The 20,691-nt window shown below is 39.0% G+C and overlaps 1 protein-coding gene across 1 annotated transcript in view; it reads left to right on the top strand.

Annotated features, from left to right (window-relative positions):
* Nucleotides 1–20,691, top strand: part of LOC136877796 (solute carrier organic anion transporter family member 74D) — a 134,653-nt gene that overhangs the window by 89,163 nt on the left and 24,799 nt on the right. Inside the window, exons 9-10 of the mRNA XM_068228748.1 lie at nt 8,151–8,346; nt 17,350–17,497. Of these exons, the coding sequence (XP_068084849.1) occupies nt 8,151–8,346; nt 17,350–17,497 (344 nt within the window). The remainder of the gene's footprint in view (nt 1–8,150; nt 8,347–17,349; nt 17,498–20,691) is intronic.

Here is a 20,691-nt window from a genome sequence, read left to right as displayed (position 1 = left end):
AATTTTGCTTAGTTTAGAAGCTACAGATATTTTATTTCAACATTTAAAACATATTTTTAGGGTATATATAAAATACTAGCAATTACCCGCGGCTTCGCTCGCGTGGATTTCGTAATTTGATCAAAGTAATCGTTCCTCGGCATTGTACTAAGACATTATCTGAAAATCCCTCAAGTATAAAAACTCACCCACAAATTGATTTTCATTTACCCCAGAAATTTTTTGTAAACCATGTGTGTGGTATTAACTTTTGGGCCTAAGATGACCATGCGACATAGAACTGTAGATGGGAGAAACAGTCTTCTCTCAAGTCGAAAAAATAAAAACATGATTTTTTTTATTTTTAAAGGAGATTCCAAAAACCTATTCCCACATCTCTAACATCTTCAGTTTTTGAGATGTACATACGTATCCCCACAAAAAGAATTCAACCCCTTGATCAGTCCTTCCCCAACTCCCACACCCATCTAAGTGTATTTTCCGAAAACAAAAATGCATGTTTCTTTATTGTTAAAGGAGATTCCAAATACCAACTTTCACATGTGTTACATCTTCAGTTTTTAAGATATAAGTATACTCATATAAAATAATTCAACATTTTTCACTTCTTTTCACCCCCCCCCCCCCCCGTTGAGTGCCTTCTCTGAAAACAAAAAGGTACATGTTCCTGTATTTTTGAAGGACTTACCAAATACCAAGTTTCTTGGCTCTAACATGTTAAGTTTTTGACATATAATGTACATATACCAATACTCATTTTAAAAATTCACCTGCTTTTCCTATTCTTTTCTGCCCCTTAACTGGATTTTCTGAAAACACAAGAATGCGTGTTTCGTTATTTTTAAAGGAGATTCCAAATACCAGTTTTCATGTCTGTACGTCTGTAACCCCTTCAGTTTTTGAGATAAATGTATACTCATAATTCAACTTCTCCTTCTTGACTTCTTTCCACCCTTCTCCCGCCTTAAGTGGACTTTCCGAAAACAAAACTACGTGTTTCTTTACTATGAAAGGAAATTCAAAATGCCAACTTTCATGTCTGTAACAGCTTCAGTTTTTAAGATAAAGTACCTCGTATCCTCATCAACATAAAACATATTTCAACTTCAACTCCTTATTTACTTATTTTCAACCCCACGCCCCTTACGTTGATTTTCCAAAAAAAAACAAATGTGTGTTTCTTTATTTTTAAAGAAGATTCCAAATACCAATTTTCATGTCTTTAACATCTTTTGCTTTTGAGATATAAGTATACTCATGCAAAAAATTCAACTACTTTTTCAGTTCATTCATGCCTCTAATATCTTCAGTTTTTGAGATATAAGTATCCTCATAAAAAGAATTCAACTCCTTTTTCACCCCAGCCCGTTAAGTTGATTCCACCCCCCCCCCCCCTTTCAAAAATGCGTGTTTCTTTATCTTTAAAGGAGATTCCAAATACAAATTTTCATGTGTGTAACCTCAAGTTTTCTAGATCTAAGTTTCTCCATAAAAATAACTAAATTTTTTCACTTCCTTTCACCCTCCCCCTTAAGTGAATTTTCCGAAAGCCAAAAATACTTGTTACTTTATTTATAAAGGATCTTCCAAATGCCAGTTCTCACGACTGTAAGATCTTCAGTTTTGAGATACCGGTGCATGTATCCCCATACAAAGGAATTAAACTCCTTTTCCACTGCCCCTGCCCCAAAGTTGATTCCCTCCCCTAAAATGTGTGTGTCTTTATTTTTAAAGGAGATTCCAAATGTGAATTTTCATGTCTGTAACATCTTCAGTTTTTGAGATATAAGTATCCTCATGAAAAGAAATCAACTCCTTTTTCACTCCACCACCTCCCGTTAAGTTGTTTTCCCCCCCACACAAAAAATGCATGGGTGTTTCTTTATTTTTAAAGGAGATTCCAAATAGCAATTTACAGATCTGTAACCTTCAGTTTTGAGATATAAGTTTCTCCAGATAAAGAAATGAATTTTTTTACTTCCTTTCACACTCTCCACTCAAGTGAACTTCCTAAAAACGAACAGTACCCGTTTCTTTAAGAGAGCTTCCAAATACTAATTATCATGACTATAACATCTTCAGTTTTGAGATATATGTATCCTCGTAAAAGGAATTCATCTCTGTTTTAATCCCCCCTACCAAGTTGATTCCCCCCCAAATGCGGGTTTTAAAGGAGATTCCAAATACCAGTTTTCAAGTTTATAACCTCTTTAGATTTTTTGGTATATATAGCCTACATACATTATCATACAAATAATTCAAGTAATTTTTCAATTCATTCACCCCCACCCCCCGTTAAGGATTTTTTCCAAAAACAAAATAATACATGTTTCCCTACTTTAAATGGGGATTCCAAATACCAATTTTCACGTCTGAAACATGTTAAGTTTTTTAGATACACTGACTAACAGAGCAAATTCAACACCAAGGAGGAGTGGTTCGAAAGGGATGAAAGTTGGGGAAAAAACAGAGACGGCACGGACGAATAATTGATGTTTATTTCAAACCGATATGCAGGTTACACAATGCGCACGGCATCGACTCAGTAGGATGTAGGACCACCGCGAGCGGCGATGCACGCAGAAACACGTCGAGGTACAGAGTCAATAAGAGTGCGGATGGTGTCCTGAGGGATGGTTCTCCATTCTCTGTCAACCATTTGCCACAGTTGGTCGTCCGTACGAGGCTGGGGCAGAGTTTGCAAATGGCGTCCAATGAGATCCTTACACACGGGTTCGATTGGTGAGAGATCCGGAGAGTACGCTGGCCACGGAAGCATCTGTACACCTCGTAGAGCCTGTTGGGAGATGCGAGCAGTGTGTGGGCGGGCATTATCCTGCTGAAACAGAGCATTGGGCAGCCCCTGAAGGTACGGGAGTGCCACCGGCCGCAGCACATGCTGCACGTAGCGGTGGGCATTTAACGTGCCTTGAATACGCACTAGAGGTGACGTGGAATCATACGCAATAGCACCCCAAACCATGATGCCGCGTTGTCTAGCGGTAGGGCGCTCCACAGTTACTGCCGGATTTTACCTTTCTCCACGCCGACGCCACACTCGTCTGCGGTGACTATAACTGACAGAACAGAAGCGTGACTCATCGGAGAACACGACGTTCCGCCATTCCTTCATCCAAGTCGCTCTAGCCCGGCACCATGCCAGGCGTGCACGTCTATGCTGTGGAGTCAATGGTAGTCTTCTCAGCGGACGCTGGGAGTGCAGGCCTCCTTCAACCAATCGACGGGAAATTGTTCTGGTCGATATTGGAACAGCCAGGGTGTCTTGCACATGCTGAAGAATGGAAGAATGGCGGTTGACGTGGCGTGCGGGGCTGCCACCGCTTGGCGGCGGATGCGCCGATCCTCGCGTGCTGACGTCACTCGGGCTGCGCCTGGACCCCTCGCACGTGCCACATGTCCCTGCGCCAACCATCTTCGCCACAGGCGCTGCACCGTGGACACATCCCTATGGGTATCGGCTGCGATTTGACGAAGCGACCAACCTGCCCTTCTAAGCCCGATCACCATACCCCTCGTAAAGTCGTCTGTCTGCTGGAAATGCCTCCATTGACGGCGGCCTGGCATTCTTAGCTATACACGTGTCCTGTGGCACACGACAACACGTTCTACAATGACTGTCGGCTGAGAAATCACGGTACGAAGTGGGCCATTCGCCAACGCCGTGTCCCGTTTATCGTTCGCTACGTGCGCAGCACAGCGGCGCATTTCACATCATGAGCATACCTCAGTGACGTCAGTCTACCCTGCAATTGGAATAAAGTTCTGACCACTCCTTCTTGGTGTTGCATTTGCTCTGTCAGTCAGTTTATATTGTAGATATGCTAATTTTAAAAATTAACCCCCTTTTATCAGTTCTGCTTAAGCCGATTCTCCAGAAATAAATATTTGTGTTTCTTTACATTTACAGGAAATTCCAAATACCAGTTTTCAAATACCGGTATGCAATATATTATGTGTCTGAGATAATTTGCAATTATAGTCTTTTTTTAAATTCACCCCGCTTGTCACTCCTGTTCACCCCCTATACGTACGATTATCCAAAAACACAAAAATATGTGTTTCTTTATTTTTAAAGGAAATTCCAAATACCAATTTTCATGTTTGTAACATCTTCAGTTTTTGAGATATAAGTCTCCTGATAATAGGTGTTTAACCCTTTTCCCGCTTTTATCATCCCCCAATGGGATTTTCCGAAAACAAAAAAAATATGTGTTTCTTTACTTTTAAAGGAGATTCCAAATACCAATTTTTATGTCTGTCAACTTTTAAGTTTTTGAGATATAGATATCCTCATTTTAAAAATTCACCCCTCTTTTCACCCCTTAGCGATGGAATTTCCAAAAACCCTCCCTTAGCAAGCACCTACATGTTAATATGAATGCATACCCAAAATTTCATTTCTTTATGTCCAGTAGTTTTGGCTCAGCGATGATGAATCAGTCAGTCAGTCAGTCAGTCAGTCAGTCAGTCAGTCAGTCAGTCAGTCAGTCAGTCAGTCAGTCAGTCAGTCAGTCAGCCAGGACATGTTCTTTTATATATATAGATTGTTTATCTTGAAATATTAATTTTGTTCAAAATGCCTTCATCTACATCTCATAAGAAAAAGGGTTGTTTTCTCAAGATTTGGAAAAAGAATTGTGAAGAAAACTTTATTACAGACTAAGTTACGGGTTTCTGAATGGAGATGTGAAAAATATGCCTCGAAATCCTTTGTCTTTTTTGCCATACTACATGTTAAACAGCTGGTCTTCTGAGGCATGCCCTCCTTGAATATACCTGTCCTAAAAGGGTTAAAGGAGCCTACAATGCCGTTAGGAGATCAAAACTCATCAACAAGTTAAAAAACTATGGAGTAAGAAAGAACATGCTGAATTGGTTTGAACAATTTCTGAATCAGATGTGGATAAAAACAATGTGGGAAGACAAAATCATATTACAAACAGTCTAAAACAGGTTTACCACAAGGAGCGACATCTAGCACCACACTTTTCAACATTTATATCAATTATATCAAGTTGAAAAAAGTCAACGGTAATAACATCAGCATGTTCACTGATGATGTCGTTATCTGGACGTCAGCCAGTAACAAAAGAAACAAACAGGAAGAAAGGCTAGAACAAACCTTGAATGCAACCTTGGAGTAACTTATCTCATGGATAACTGACAACAATATGATTATCAGCAAGACAAAGACTGTATATCAGTTCTTCACACTTAAACATGAAAATACCGAGTTCAAACTCAAACTGGAAGGCGACCATATAGAAAAGAGCAATGGCACTAAATATCTAGGTGTGGCACTGGATAACAAATTAAATTGGAAAAACTAAGTAAGGAAAATATCTAAAAATATTAATAAATGGATTAACCTGATGAAGAGACTAGCAGGCACTAAAAGGGGATGTACACAAGTCACACTCAACATCACCTACAACACATATGTGAAACCTATAATTAAATATGGAAGTGAGTTAATATTGACAGGAAATAAAACATGTCTAGAACAACTGGAAAAAATACTATCAAATGCCTTAAGATTAATATCAGGAGTAGTTAAAACAACACCAATCACAGCACTACAACTATATATAAATAACCCACCTATACAAAGATAAATACAAAAACAAGCTGCAATAAACTTAGTTAAAATGGAAGCATCACAAAAAGCAAACTGGATACCCAGAATATGACACAATGAATGACTATAAACATAAGAAACACCTATAACCACTAGTTGAAATATTTTAAAAGCACTAAGTATACCATCCAAAATTGAAATCACCCCTGAACAAATAAGCCCATTGGACTACACCTCAATACAAACCAACCTATCTCTCCCAGATAATCTCAAGAAAAGGGATGGTATCCCAGTAATGCTGAGAAGCTTAGCACTTAGTATGCTAAAGAAGGAATATCCTGAAGATCAGTGGTTAAGAGATTTCACAGACAGCTCACAAACAGATGACAGAGGAGCAGGTGCTGGAGTTTTCTGCCAATTATTCTCACAATTTGCTCCAGTAGGCAGATATTATAACAACTTTGACAGAGAAATAGAAGCCATCTATCTTGCCCTACAAAATCTAATTTATAGAATAAATTCTTTTGAAAGAAAGCAGTCCTACTCACAGATTCACTAGCTGCCATACAAGCAGTATCCTCAAATACCAAATCCCATTCATCAAGAATTCATGACATTAAACATCTACTAACAAAATTTCTTTAATGAGAAACATCATTTTGGGCTAAGGAAAGGCTCCCAGATGATTGGACATCAGCCATTATCCATCCAATCCACAAGAAGGGAAGCAAAACAGATCCCAGCAACTATAGAGGAATATCACTCCTTTCAGTATCGTATAAAGTCTTTTCCAAGATTCTGGAACAGCACATACAAGACAACTTGATAAAGAATTAGGAGAATATCAAGCGGGGTTCAGAACTGCAAGGTCTTGTGCTGAAGAGATACAAAATCTGAAGACCATCCTTCAATATAGCAAGAAAAGATGCCGACAGTGGGTAGCTATCTTTGTCGACTTCCAGAAGGCATATGACTCTGTGGATAGGATCACACTCTTCAACACCTTAAGAGAACTGGGACTAAACAAAAAAATTAATAGGTTGGTGCAAGCCACCCTGCACAACACCACTTCCAAAGTAAAGTTTAGAGGTCAATTACCAGAGAGCTTCACAATCAAAACAGGGGTGAGGCAAGGAGATGGTATCTCATGCATATTATTTAACTGTGTCCTGGAAAAGATCATAAGAGAATGGACCGGGTCATTGCCTGAGAACACTGGATTAAGGATGGGGTTTAAATCAGACAACCTGTGGATTCCATGCCTGGCCTTTGCTGATGACCTTATTTTATTAGCAAATGACATGCATGAGGCCACTATGCAGCTTCAAACACTGCACTCTATAGCAGCTAAAGTGCGCCTCATGATCAACATTGGAAAGACCGAGTTTATCACCAACATCAAAGATGCCCCTACAACAATGGGAGTCAGTGATACAAGACACAAATCAAGAGAACTAAAAATGTGAAGTACCTAGGAGAGTGGATATCGGAGGACCTAAGTGAAATGATGGCTCTTGAACAAAGGAAAATCAAATTAGACAAGGTCTACCATGCCTGCAGAAAACTGTATGCCTCAAAGCATTTATCAAAGAATGTAAAACTGAGACACTACAATGCAGTAGTCAGACCATCAGTCCTCTACGCAGTAGAATGCCTATCCCTAAAAAGACCCCACTAAGAGCCCTGGAAGTGCAAGAACGGAAATTCCTGAGAAGAATAATAGGGCCAAGGAACCTACCAGATGGAAGGCGATGGTACAAACCCAACAATGAGTTGAGTTCTACCAGCATTAAGAAAACCTCATAGATGCCATCAGAAGAAAACATCTGACTTTCTATGGACACCTATACAGAATGGATCCTAATAGATTATCCCATAAGATCTTCAAGGTTGCTAACAAAGGCAAAGCTACTGGATTCCCCTGGACCAAACAAGTGGACAAAGATCTTGCAGAGCTTAATATTAATCAAGCCGCCATTACTGACAGAAATGCATACCATTTAATGGTCAAAACTAAACCTTTCCTAACATCCCTTACATCAGTTAGCCACAAAGGAGCCAGGAATTGGTCAGAGGAGTGCAGGAAAGAATTCAGCGATAAAAAGAAGGAAACTGGGCCAACAGGAAGGCTCAAGGGGCCACTAAGAACACAATCCAGTACGCTAAAAGGGGCAGATGATACCAAAAACACAGCTAGAACACAAGCACCGTGGTCCACAGATGACCTAAACACGAAAAAGAAGAAGAAGAAACATCATTTTATAATGGATCCCCACACAGGTAGGAGCAGAAGGCAACGAACTGGCAGATGAACTAGCAAAAAAAAAAAAAAAAAGGCACTAGTACCTACATGAGAACCAAACCTCTGGCAGCTAACTCAATCAAGAAGATAATCACAAATAAAAACCTTGAAAGATGGAAGAAAGAAACTACCCAATTTACTACAGTGAAGAAATGGAAAAAAAAAAATGACCTCAAGTTACTTAAGTACTGGAAATTACCTCTGGTTGAAAAAGATTCAGTTTTTCAGTAATTGTCTTTTGTATTACAGGTTCCATAGGATTGGTGTTCACTGGCTTGGGAATAGCCACTTCCGCAATAGTCATTTCCAAGTTTAAACCATCAGCACGCTACCTTGCAGCCTGGAGTGCCTTCGTCGAGTTCCTTGAGGTGATAGTACATTTCTCTTGGACCTTCCTGGGTTGTGAGACACATCAGACCCATGGACATTTGGCAGCTGACGGAAGGTAGGAGTTGCTACACACGTGAGCAGCCATTCAAATATTTCTGATCTGAACGTAAAATAAATCTTTATAGAGCTTGATACTTCCTCCAGATTTCCCCCTCTGTAGTTAATCCCAAGAATGGTATGCTCATCACCATGTTGGTTATTAGCATTATATATTACTTAATCATTAAAGCACATATGACTTTGAATAATACTGGATAAAATTATTACCAATAATGTCATTGCACAAAGAAAGAAAGAAAGAAAGAAAGAAAGAAAGAAAGAAACAAAGAAACAAAGAACGTGTTGAAGCCCAGTAGATAACAGGAAATATTTTTAAGATGAAAACTATATTGAGTAGATATGTCTATACAGGAAGCAGTAAAATCATTTCAAGCATATGTAAATCATTCAAAAATGCACAGGTACTAAAACTTCATTTTTGTTAGAGAAATGTCCACTATACATTGGATGCACCTACAACATGTGGGGAAAGATGATCTGAGCTGAGATATGAGCAAGATTCAGTGAAGTATCCATACAACAATTACCAATACAATGATAATCCCCTCTGTAATAATAAAACAATAACAAATTCCAATAATTCAAAGTAAAATTCCTCTGGGTTTAACAATATACTCACTAACAATAAATCTCTCTGTTACAATTGCCTTTTCAGACCCTGATGATGTGCTTTCCTCCCAGTACTATGATAATCCAAGCACAAAAGTGATTAGGAACATCTGTCACTCAGATACAAAGATTGAACTTTCTTACTGTGTAAATATAGCAAGAAAGAGTGTTGTTTGTAGCTGTGTACTTACCTGAGGGGTGGCTTCGTTGAGCAGGTCTGGGAAGTCGGCGGCTATGGAATTCCAGAAATATCTAGGTAGTGTGAATATCAGAAGTATGTAAATGGCAGTACTGTAACTATTGGACAGCTACTTAAAACTATAATAGCCTCTTCGTTGTGTTGTTTTAACACATCATCATACATTCCAATGACTGTTATATCTGTGAATCATGATTCAAGTAGGTCTGTGTGTGATTTTCTGACTGTGAAGAGGAATGTGAAACAGAATGTCATTCCATAATTCTTTAATTGCAGTAGTTTACAGTGGTGGAATGCTGCATAGTGAGAACAAATAAGTATGAGAAATTATATGGGTTTTTCCTCTTTTTTTTTGTTGCAAACCTCATATTAGTGGGATTTAAATGTATGATGTGGCAAGTATTTATTGTAATTCAACTTTCAGATGCTCTAGTGTTCGCTATTGGCATGAGAACCCATTATTCTAAAACCCTCTTTATAATGATAACTCCCTCTACAACAACATTTCTTTCTGTCCATGCAGTATTTCCTTGTGAAAAGAACATGATTTCTAACTTGGGTAAGAACCCTCGGCACAGTTGCATGATAATGGGAAAAGGCTTTGAATTTCTTAACTTCACAGAATAAGTTGTACCTTCGGGGAGCAAGCTGTTAGCCTCAGGAATGTTCAGCTTTGCTTGCTGGTTAGCAGCAAGATTGCTAATTAACACAGTGAGCCTGTTTGTGCTTGTATTTCACATTCCATTCAGAAGTTAGACATTTATTTTGTATTGAGTGGTACAGTGAATGGTAGTGAATATTTGTCACGTGATGGCCTATATCTGAATAAGGAACAAAATCGTGTGAAGTTCAATCAATCAATACTGATCTGCATTTAGGGCAGTCACCCAGGTGGCTGATTCCCTATCTGTTGTTTTCCTAGCCTTTTCCTAAATGATTTCAAAGAAATTGGAAATTTATTGAACATCTCCCTTGGTAAGCCATTCCAATCCCTAACTCCCCTTCCTATAAATGAATATTTGCCCCAGTTTGTCCTCTTGAATTCCAACTTTATCTTCATATTGTGATCTTTCCAACTTTTATAAACAACACTCAAACTTATTCGTCTACTAATGTCATTCCACGCCATCTCTCTGCTGACAGCTCTGAACATACCACTTATTACATGTAAAAAATATCATTTTTGGTCTGTATTGATGATATTTGATTAGAATAATAACAGTAAGCTACTTATCAAATTGACCATCTAATCAATACAATACTTTTGTATTGATACCTATTGTATTGATTAGGTGGTCAATTCGATAAACAACTTACTGTTATTATTCTAATCACATACCACTTAGTCAAACAGCTCTTCTTTCTCCCAATTCTTCCCAGCCCAAACTTTGCAACATTTTTGTAACGCTACTCTTTTGTCGGAAATCACCCAGAACAAATCGAGCTGCTTTTCTTTGGATTTTTTCCAGTTCGTGAATCAGGTAATCCTGGTGAGGGTCCCATGCACTGGAACCATACTCTAGTTGGGGTCTTACCAGAGACTTATATGCCCTCTCCTTTACATTCTTACTACAACCCCTAAACACCCTCATAACCATGTGCAGAGATCTGTACCCTTTATTTACAGTCCCATTTATGTGATTACCCCAATGAAGATCTTTCCTTATATTAACACCTAGATACTTACAATGATCCCCAAAAGGAACTTTCATCCCATCAACGCAGTAATTAAAACTCAGAGGACTTTTCCTATTTGTGAAACTCACAACCTGACTTTTAACCCTGTTTATCAACATTGCCTGCTGTCCATCTCACAACATTATCGAGGTCACGTTGCAATTGCTCACAATCCTGTACCTTATTTATTACTGTATAGAGAATAACATCATCTGCAAAAAGCCTTACTTCTGATTCCACTCCTTTACTCATATCATTTATGTATATAAGAAAACATAAAGTACCGATAATACTGCCTTGAGGAATTCCCCTCTTAATTATTACAGGGACAGATAAAGCTTCACCTACTCTATTTCTCTGAGATCTATTTTCTAGAAATATAGCAACCCATTCAATCACTCTTTTGTTTAGTCCAATTGCACTCTTTTTTGCCAGTAGTCTCCCATGATCCACCCTATCAAATGCTTTAGACATGTCAATCGCGATACAGTCCATTTGACCTCCTGAATCCAAGATATCTGCTATATCTTGCTGGAATCCTACAAGTTGAACTTCAGTGGAATAACCTTTCCTAAAATCAAACTGCCTTCTATCGAACCATTTATTAATTGCACAAACATGTCTTATATAATCAGAAAGAATGCTTTCCCAAAGCTCACATATAACGCATGTTAAACTGACTGGCCTGTAATTTTCAGCTTTATGTCTATCACCCTTTCCTTTATACACAGGGGCTACTATAGCAACTCTCCATTCATCTTGTATAGCTCTTCCGACCAAACAATAATAAAATAAGTACTTCAGATATGGTACTATATACCAACCCATTGTCTTTAGTATATCCCCAGAAATCTTATCACTTCCAGCTGCTTTTCTAGTTTTTAACTTTTGTATCTTATTGTAAATGTCATTGTTATCATATGTAAATTTTAATACTTCTTTAGCCTTAGTCTCCTCTATCTGGACATTATCCTCGTAACCAACAATCTTTACATACTGCTGACTGAATACTTCTGTCTTTTGACGATCCTCACATACACACTCTTCTTGTTCATTAATTATTCCTGGAATGTCCTTCTTGGAACCTGTTTCTGCCTTAAAATACCTATACATACCCTTCTAGCGTGGTGCATATTTGTCTTGAGAGAGTCTAGTTATGGCTATGGAAAAAGTCGTGAATTCCTTACTATTGAAGACAAAATTAAAATCTATCAGAAATTGAACTGGCATCCGCTTCTTTAAGTATGCAGAGGTGGCGGGAATGTTGAAACTCGCAACTTTGAGTTTTGAGTCTATCACTTGAGTTGGTTGAAGTTTTGTTGAATTCAAAATGGCGGCCAAAAACATTCTCCCGCATTCGCACATGGTCAAGTGTAACCTCAAATTCATTGTCTAAGAGTGTAACCAGAAAATAATATTTAATAACCCACTGGTCCGAAATAGTACTACTAACATTTGTTTTAGAAAGAGTGCAATAGTAATAAAACATTGATATTTTTATGGACCACTGTGCAAATGTTTTCATATTTCTTGTATGGTTTTTTACAACTTTCAGTGCACTGCTGTTATTTCATAAGCAGGTTCTCATATTTTTCACACGTTTTAATACTCTCCTCTCAGCTTTACAAATGGTACATATACGGAGGTTGGAACTTAAATAGTGGCAACTATTTAGTTTCATGTTAGCAACATTTACTGTCCTTTAATGTAGTCACCAGCATTGTGTGTAACCCGTTGCCAGCGGTGTGGAAGTCGTAGTATACCTTTAGCAGAGCAAATGGTGCAAATGGAGCGGTTTACTGCCTGTCGAATCTCTGCAACAGTTCTGAAGTGAATGCGAGCTCATGAATCGTCTAGTTTTGATCACTGTCCAGTAACGTGGCAAGAGCATGCACTTCTTCTTCACTGACGCTCGTAGGACGACCCACCCGATGAATGTCCGCCACAGTTTGCCGACAATCGTTGAAGGCTTTTACCAAACACGCCACTGTTCTGTAAGGCAATGCAGTTTCCCCGCAAGCCTCTTGAAGACCTTGATGACACTGTCATGCTGTACGACCTCTGGCACATTCAATCTTGATCCAACTCCGTTGTTCCTGTTTGGAAAACATAGTGACAACGTTACGTTAGACCGCTAGCTCACAAGTGACTGTGTTTCTCTCGCTTGTGCGCATGCAGGTGATGTGGGAAGGGCGACTCCATTTGCTCTGAGGTAAGGTAGGTATGTAACCAACGTGTGCTATCTGCGACAATATTAGATTCCGTTGCATAGGGTCTCCACAGCAGTGTTGCCACTATTTAAGTTCCAACCCTCATAGTTTTTAGTATACCTGAGGATACACAACGTAAAATGCCCTCATATAACAAATTCCAACTTGTCCATTTGGGAATTTGTTATACATAACAACTCCATCATGGATCAAGATGAAATTTATTACTTGTAAATGCCCTCATGTTGGAAAAATCTAATCTAGAGTTTCCATATCCCTGTTGCATAGTTTTTATTCATGTATTCGGTAGTATGTTTTCTCACTTAACACATTATATTTCCTTGTCCCATGCAGAAACGTCTTAATGAGGTTTTACTGTATATCATTACACTACACCAACAAATTTTAAACATAAACAAACTATAACTGACTGGCAGAAAGTAATTGAAAATCACTGAAGTATTTATAAAACCTTGCAATATTCTCAATAATAATAATAATAATAATAATAATAATAATAATAATAATAATAATAATAATAATAATTTTATTGGCTTTACATTCCACCGTGCCTTTGCTGGCGGTACCTAGTGTTTACAGTGCACTATGTCTTCTGGTATATGATAGAGCAATTTTGTTACTTTCATTGATCTGTCTCTGTCTTGGCTTTGACAATATGAAAGTGACTGAGGTATGAGTGCTGCCAGTAATGCCATTCCTTATGCAGCCAGTCCCTGGTATGAATGGTGTGAAACTATTGCTCATAGGGTCAGTTGGTGCATGCATTTCAGTGTGCTTGGCAGACTGATATGTAATAGCAACTTCTGGCTCAGTAAGGAAAGCATCGGGAAACTAAGTCACTCCTCATTTCCCTAGTACGCCTCTTCAGTGATGCCTAGGCCATCTATGACAGCTGATGGTGGAGCTGTTGAGGATCCAACCAGCCTTCGGTCTGATGACTAAACATACATACATTCCACCAAGTACTTTTATGGTTTTAGGAAATGTATGATCTTGTATACCCTGGCCCTTTTTTGGTAGGTTTGCTGTTTATGGGGCTGGTTTCCCTGTTATATATTCATTTGACATTGTTAAATCTTAAAATTATTGTCCGACTCCTTGGCTGAATGGTCACCATTGAGGCCTTCTGTTCAGAGGGTCCCGTGTCCAATTCCTAACCAGGTCAGGGATTTTAATCGCATCCCCTTAATTCCTCTGGCTCAGGGACTGGGTGTTTTTGAACACTTTCATCTTCATATTCTGACAACACACTATACTGCCAACCACCACAGAAACGTGCAATAGTGAGTAAATCCCTCCATATAGGGTTGGCATCAAGGAGGGCATCTGTCCGTAAAACGGGGCCAAATCCGCGCGCGCGCGCGCGCGCGCGCGTGTGTGTGTGTGTGTGTGTGACACAGTTCGCACCAGTGATCCTACAGATTTGGGAAAAGCAGTAGAAAAAGAAGAAAATGAAAAATCTTAAAATTATTGCCCTTTTTCGATTTGAGGTCTTTATTGTTATTTTAGTGTGTAATTTCATTCTTTCACATAATGTTCTATCGTAGGTCATCATATCTTGTTCATTGATGGATCATGCCAATCCCTTCTTACCATGAAAACTAATAATTATGTTTGCTCATTGGTGAGAACGTGAATTATAATAATGTTAGACCATGTTGTTTCATTATTTGGTATGAACCAAAATATAGATGTAAAACAATAATCTAGTTTGCTGGTTCTTATATGTATTGAGGAACTATCCCCTCAGATTTTCCCTTGTATTCTGAATTAGAACATTTTTAGGGTAATTGTTATCTTGGATGCATTTAGATTCATTTGGGTATGGGCATAAAAGTGGGCCATTTCTTCTCGCTTCCCCAAGCAACTACACGGTATGGATTACAGCATGATGTTTTGATGACCTTCAGGTGCTGCTCCTTAACCTACTCCTTCCGTACCCTACATATTAGCCTCCCGTACTTATGTCTTTGCACAGTTATGTGAATACCTTAGTGTGCTTGGTAGTGGTGGTAATTATTGTTTTGAGAGGAAGTACAACTGGGCAACCATACTCTATTAACACTAATAAGAGAAAAATAGAAGGGGTGCAACACTTTGAAAGTTGAAGGTATCAGCCAAAGAAAGACAAGGGCCACAAAGGGCATGAAAATAAAAGACTCCCTAGGCCTCAGAAACCTAATGTTGTCCAAGGCAGGTTATATAGGAAAGATGAAGGTAGGGAGCCTGACACAAGTAAGTAGAAACAATGCCAGACTCAGCTATGGTAACCGTGGTTGCCAACCCACGCTCCCAAGTTGACAGCCCCTGGTTCCCTTTTAGTCACCTCTTATGACATGCAGGGGATACCATGGATGTTTTTCCACCGTCCCCACCCAAAGTGTATTCATGTGCTTGATACATGCATTCCTCAACCCTCTTCCACCCCAAGACACCTGTCTGGATACCTTTCCTGATACAGATGTAGTGCCTGCAACAAATTCTCTCTTGCTTTTTTGTAGAAAATAGCATGTCAATGTATTCATTCACAGAATACATTGCAAATGACTGAAGCAGCTTCATCTGACCGTATAACAGTGCAGCGTGTGCAGTACATGAAAACAATAATAGCGCCATTTTACTGCTCATATGTGACACTCACTGGTCTGTATTTATGCACTGAAGTTTCATACTGATGTAAAATATTTGTACGATGTAGGATTTGAACTATCAGTTCTATGTTCCGTTAATTGGTAAGGTAGCAGTTGACCAGATGCACTATGCCACTGCTGTAAGTGAGACTTCTATTAAGAATGCCTTATAGTACATTGCCAGCCCCATGGTGTAGGGGTACTGTGCCTGCCTCTTACCTGGAGGCCCCGGGTTTGACTCAAGGCCAGGTCAGTGATTCTTACCTGCATCTGAGGGCTGGTGCGAGGTCCACTCAGCCTATGTGATTACGATTGAGGATCTATCTGACGGTGAGAAGGCGGCCCCGGTCTAGAAAGCCAAGAAGAATGGCCGAGAGGATACGTCGTGCTGACCACAGGACCCGTCGTAATCTACAGGTCTTCGAGCTGAGCAGCAGTCGCTTGGTAGGCCATGGCCCTTCGGGACTGTTGCGGCATGGGGGTGTTATAGTACATTACTGCTCCAGTTCACTGTTTCCTACAATCTTCACATCACTGTATCATAGTTTTAAGCATTAATTTCACGTTTTGCTATACTTGGTCATTTGGCATGACAACATACTTAGATGGTAGACTGACATACGATAAATGATTGAAAGGATATTCTATTTTTCTGAACGTTTTTATTGACATGGCGGGAAGAATACTAGTGGTCAGAATCATTTGCAGGATGTGCTTACAGTGCATTAATGCAATACAGGGTGCTGGCAGAGAAATATCAACCTCATGACAATCTTGTATGTTTGTTGGGCTGCAGAATAAAATATTGGTAGGAGCAGATGATGCTCTTGGTATATTTATAAGTTCAGACTCTAAACAATGCACCATGATAAGAATGGAGAAGTTATAACTACATTACCTGTAGCATCTATATTTTACACAGTGAACAATGAATTTAGGCATAGGCAAAGAAATGGAAATAGTTGTAATTAAGAATTTTGTCCACTCTCTTCAGTGGAGATAATGATATGAGAGGAGTCAAGGGCATGAACTGGTGGGGGCTGATTTAGCTGAAAGAAGAGAGATGTAAGTAGAACCGGCAAGGTAGGACTTGTTTGTGACAAAATGTGGCTGGTTGCCATTTGATATTAAAAATAAAAAAGAGGGTGCTACTCAACCTAACACCTTATGCTGTGTGAAGCTAAGGACAACCGAGCAAGTTGGCCGTGCGGTTAGGGTCGCACAGCTGTAAGTATGTATTTGGGAGACAGTGGGTTCAAACCACACTGTCAGTAGCCCTGAAGATGGTTTTCCATGGTTTCCCATTTTCATACCAGGTACATTAATTAAGGCCATGGCTGCTTCCTTCCCAATCCTAGCCCTTTCCTATACCATCATTGCCATAAGACCTATCTGTGTCAGTGCAATGTAAAGCAACTTGTAAAAAAAAAAAATCAATTAAGGTCATTTTTGTCAATAACTGACTTAGTGCCTTTAAACAATGACTATTCAATTATACCTTTGAAAATTAAAACTAACAATATGAACAGACAAAACTAGTTATATTTTGGTATCACAGAAATATTTTAAAAGATCTATGTATAAATGTTTTCCTTTTATCTTTTTGGAAAGTAAAATACTGTTGAAGGAATAATTTCATGGGTGGTTTTCAGTTGGAACCTAACAATGACCTGCAATGCCAATTGTAGCTGTGGGGGTGATCTGAAGTACAATCCAATCTGCTCGGCAGATGAGAGCACTAGTTTCTTCTCACCATGCCATGCAGGGTGCTCCTCTTATGATATCGTCAACCAAACCAAGGTAACTGCTATAGTAATCAACACAATGACATGTGTGTGTTTAACATCATTAGGATCATAATCATCATCATCAGTTGCCTTCACCACAGTCCATCAGCCATAAATCAACATTACTTGGTTGTGAATTTCAGTGTAACAAATTCTCATGCTCAATACACTTAATTCAATTGCTTTTATTTAATCATGAATCATTTAGGGCAGTCACGTAGTGAGTGTATTACCTATCACCTGTTTAACTAGTCTTATCTTACATGATTCCAAAGAAGTTGGAAATTTTTTGAACATTTCCCTCAGTAAATTATTCCAGTGCCAGACTCCTCTTCCTATAAATTAATATTTGCCCAAATTTGTCCTCTTGAATTCCAAATTTATCTTCATATTGTGATTTTTCCTACTTCCAAAAACACCACACAACCTTATTCATCTACTAATGTCATTCCATGTATTTTCTCTACTGACAGCCCGGAGCAGTTGAGCAGCTCTTCTTTCTCCCGAATCTTCCCAGCCCAAAGTTTGCAACAGTTTTTTTTCACTACTCTTTTGTTGGAAATCACCCAGAACAAACTGCACTGCTTTTCTTTGGAATTTTTCTAGTTCTTGAATCAAGTAATCCTTGTGAGGGGCCCATACAGTGGAACCAAACTCTAGTTGGGGGTCTTACCAGAGACATATATACCCTATCCTTTGCATCTTTACTACAACCCCTTAATACCTACCCTAATAACCATGTGCAGAGATCTATACCTTTTACTTACAAATTCCGTTTATGTGATTACCCCAATGAAGATCTTTCCTTAGGCTATCTTTATACTAGCAAGTCCTTGCAGCAATTTACTTGCACAGAGCAACTTGCTTCACCACTTGCAAGTCCAAATTCCCCAGCAAGCTGACTTGCAGCAGTTAGCAATTTCTTGGACGAGAAGCTTGCAGCCAGTCTCGTGCAAGCAGTGTAAAGAACATTTTGTGAGCTTCCACAAGTTACTTGCACCGATAGAATCCAATCCTATTTTGTGTGAATGGAAAGTGGAAGTTGATAAGTAGGGGATCACATTTCACACATTTGTTTTTGTGTATATTTTAATTTAATTTGGAAAACTTAATTACATTCATGCAATCACCACACATATTCTCAAATTTAATTTTTGTAAATGGAGGAAAAATGCAAATGGTCCAGGAAGAACACTAGTGAATTGATACAAAAAATTGAGAGCTTCCCAGAAATTTGGGATGTAGACAGCACTGAATTCAGAGACAGAAGTAAGAAATCCAAATCTTTCAGCACAATTGCGGAGGACTTTAACAAATCACCAAAGGAAATACTGTGAAAATGGCACAACTTGAAAACACAGTTTTCCCAGGAAGCGAAGAAACTTGCAAAATTAAAAGGTAGCTCCTCAGGCATACCGGCCAAGTCTCGATGACCATATTTCTCAGTGGTGAAATTCGTAGAGAGTGGCGTAGCAATGACTTTGGGTAGAGTATTTTCCTTAGCAAAGGCTAGCATATTTGTTTTTCTTTTCTTCTTTCTTTTTGCATCTGAGAGCAAAGTTTTGGATCCTTTATTCCCTATTACCGAATATTTATTACTGTAGTTGATTGTTAAGTTGTCAAAATACTGTGCATTGGATTTTGGGTTGTAATTTTATGAAATTTTACGCCTGTGTTATTTAGGAGATAAAGTGAGTTTTGTTAGGGCAGGTCTCTAATTACGTTAATGTTTCAACTATTGCACAACGTGGCGGCATTTCGATGGGACTTTTCATAAGCCACTTGACCAAAGTAGCAACTGGCTTTCTGGATGAGGAAACTGCTGGGTACCGGGCGCTGGAACATTTTAGGCCTAGAGAGAATTAGTATCATATGGCGTAAAAGGAGCCCACATGCAACGAATGTAATGTTTTCAAAACATAGAAAATTTAAATAGCTGAATTCGAATATGAAATAATATTTTCCAGGAGTGTTTTATCAAACAGATTTGTAGCTCTTTCTCGTTTACCATGGGATGGATTGGGTGGGCCCATTTATTTTGAGTTTGATCTCTAGAAGAAAATCATAGAGAACCTTTGTCAGGTAGCACATTTCCACCTCGTTCTGATCTATTATGGGCTGAACATCATTAAGGAAAAAGATACACCATTTGCCATTCTAAATTTCTCGATTTTTTAAATTTTAAAATTCCAGGAATGCTTATTAAAATGAAAATTTGCACATTTAACACTAAAATGGCCAGAGTGGTCATTTTGAGTGTTAGCCAATTTCAAGGTATTTCCATGCTCGTACTTTTTTTACACGCGAGTTTGTACCTTTGTGACTTTTAATCTTTTAGGGTTATGTACTTTCATGCCAAAAATTACACGGTCCGTAGATGATAAGGGAACACTCATATTGTCAATTATACCTAGGAGTATACCGCTTCACTTCCTTGATACGGAGAGCTCTATTCTGCTCACTGCTTGCTTCCTTGATATAATTACAAGCAGCGCTATAGGGGCATATGATGTAACTAAATAGGATGCCTCTAGCAGTGGTCACAAGTGGACGGGTTAGTGCCTGTCCCTTGTGCAGTATAGTGCATATTAATGACTCGGTGGCAAAAACTTACTCCTGTTCAATTATTAGCAGAACTTCAAAAGCTAGGAGAAGATGAATCAGGTGACAAAAATAGCAGATCTAGACGCAATGAGTGACGAGGATTCTATACCTCAACAGTGTGGGAATATGTCAGATAGTGATAGTGATTCGGCTAATGAAATTATGCACACAGTGGACTTCCCACCTACGATAGACGCAGTTACTCCTTCAACCAGCTGTGATCAATCTTGTAACAGAGGACGATCTCTTAGCAGTGGGCAACCTGTTCGAAGAGGAAGGGGACGAGGTGGGAGAGGTCATATACTAGCAAAGTCTTCTTCGTTACAATTAATGCTTTCACAGCCCGTACTTATAGACATGATACTGCATAGGCTTTTGGGCTTATGCCGTGTCAAGAAACGTTAAGAATTTCACCTTATTTTCTTGACATGGCATAAGCCCAAAAGCCTATACAGTATCATGTCTAAAAGTCTTCTTCATTTGTACCAGGGGATCAGTTATGTGGTAAAGATGGTACAACTATTTAGACTGTTATCGACAGTAGTGGGAACCCCCTGGAAGGATGGCTGCTCAGAATGTACTGAAAGAGGCAGCAGGGCCTAC

This window comes from Anabrus simplex, chromosome 7 (genome assembly GCF_040414725.1).
Source record: "Anabrus simplex isolate iqAnaSimp1 chromosome 7, ASM4041472v1, whole genome shotgun sequence".
In the NCBI taxonomy this organism is placed as follows: domain Eukaryota; kingdom Metazoa; phylum Arthropoda; class Insecta; order Orthoptera; family Tettigoniidae; genus Anabrus; species Anabrus simplex.
Note: the sequence above shows the minus strand (reverse complement) of the source record. Positions and strands in the feature narration are given on the sequence as shown.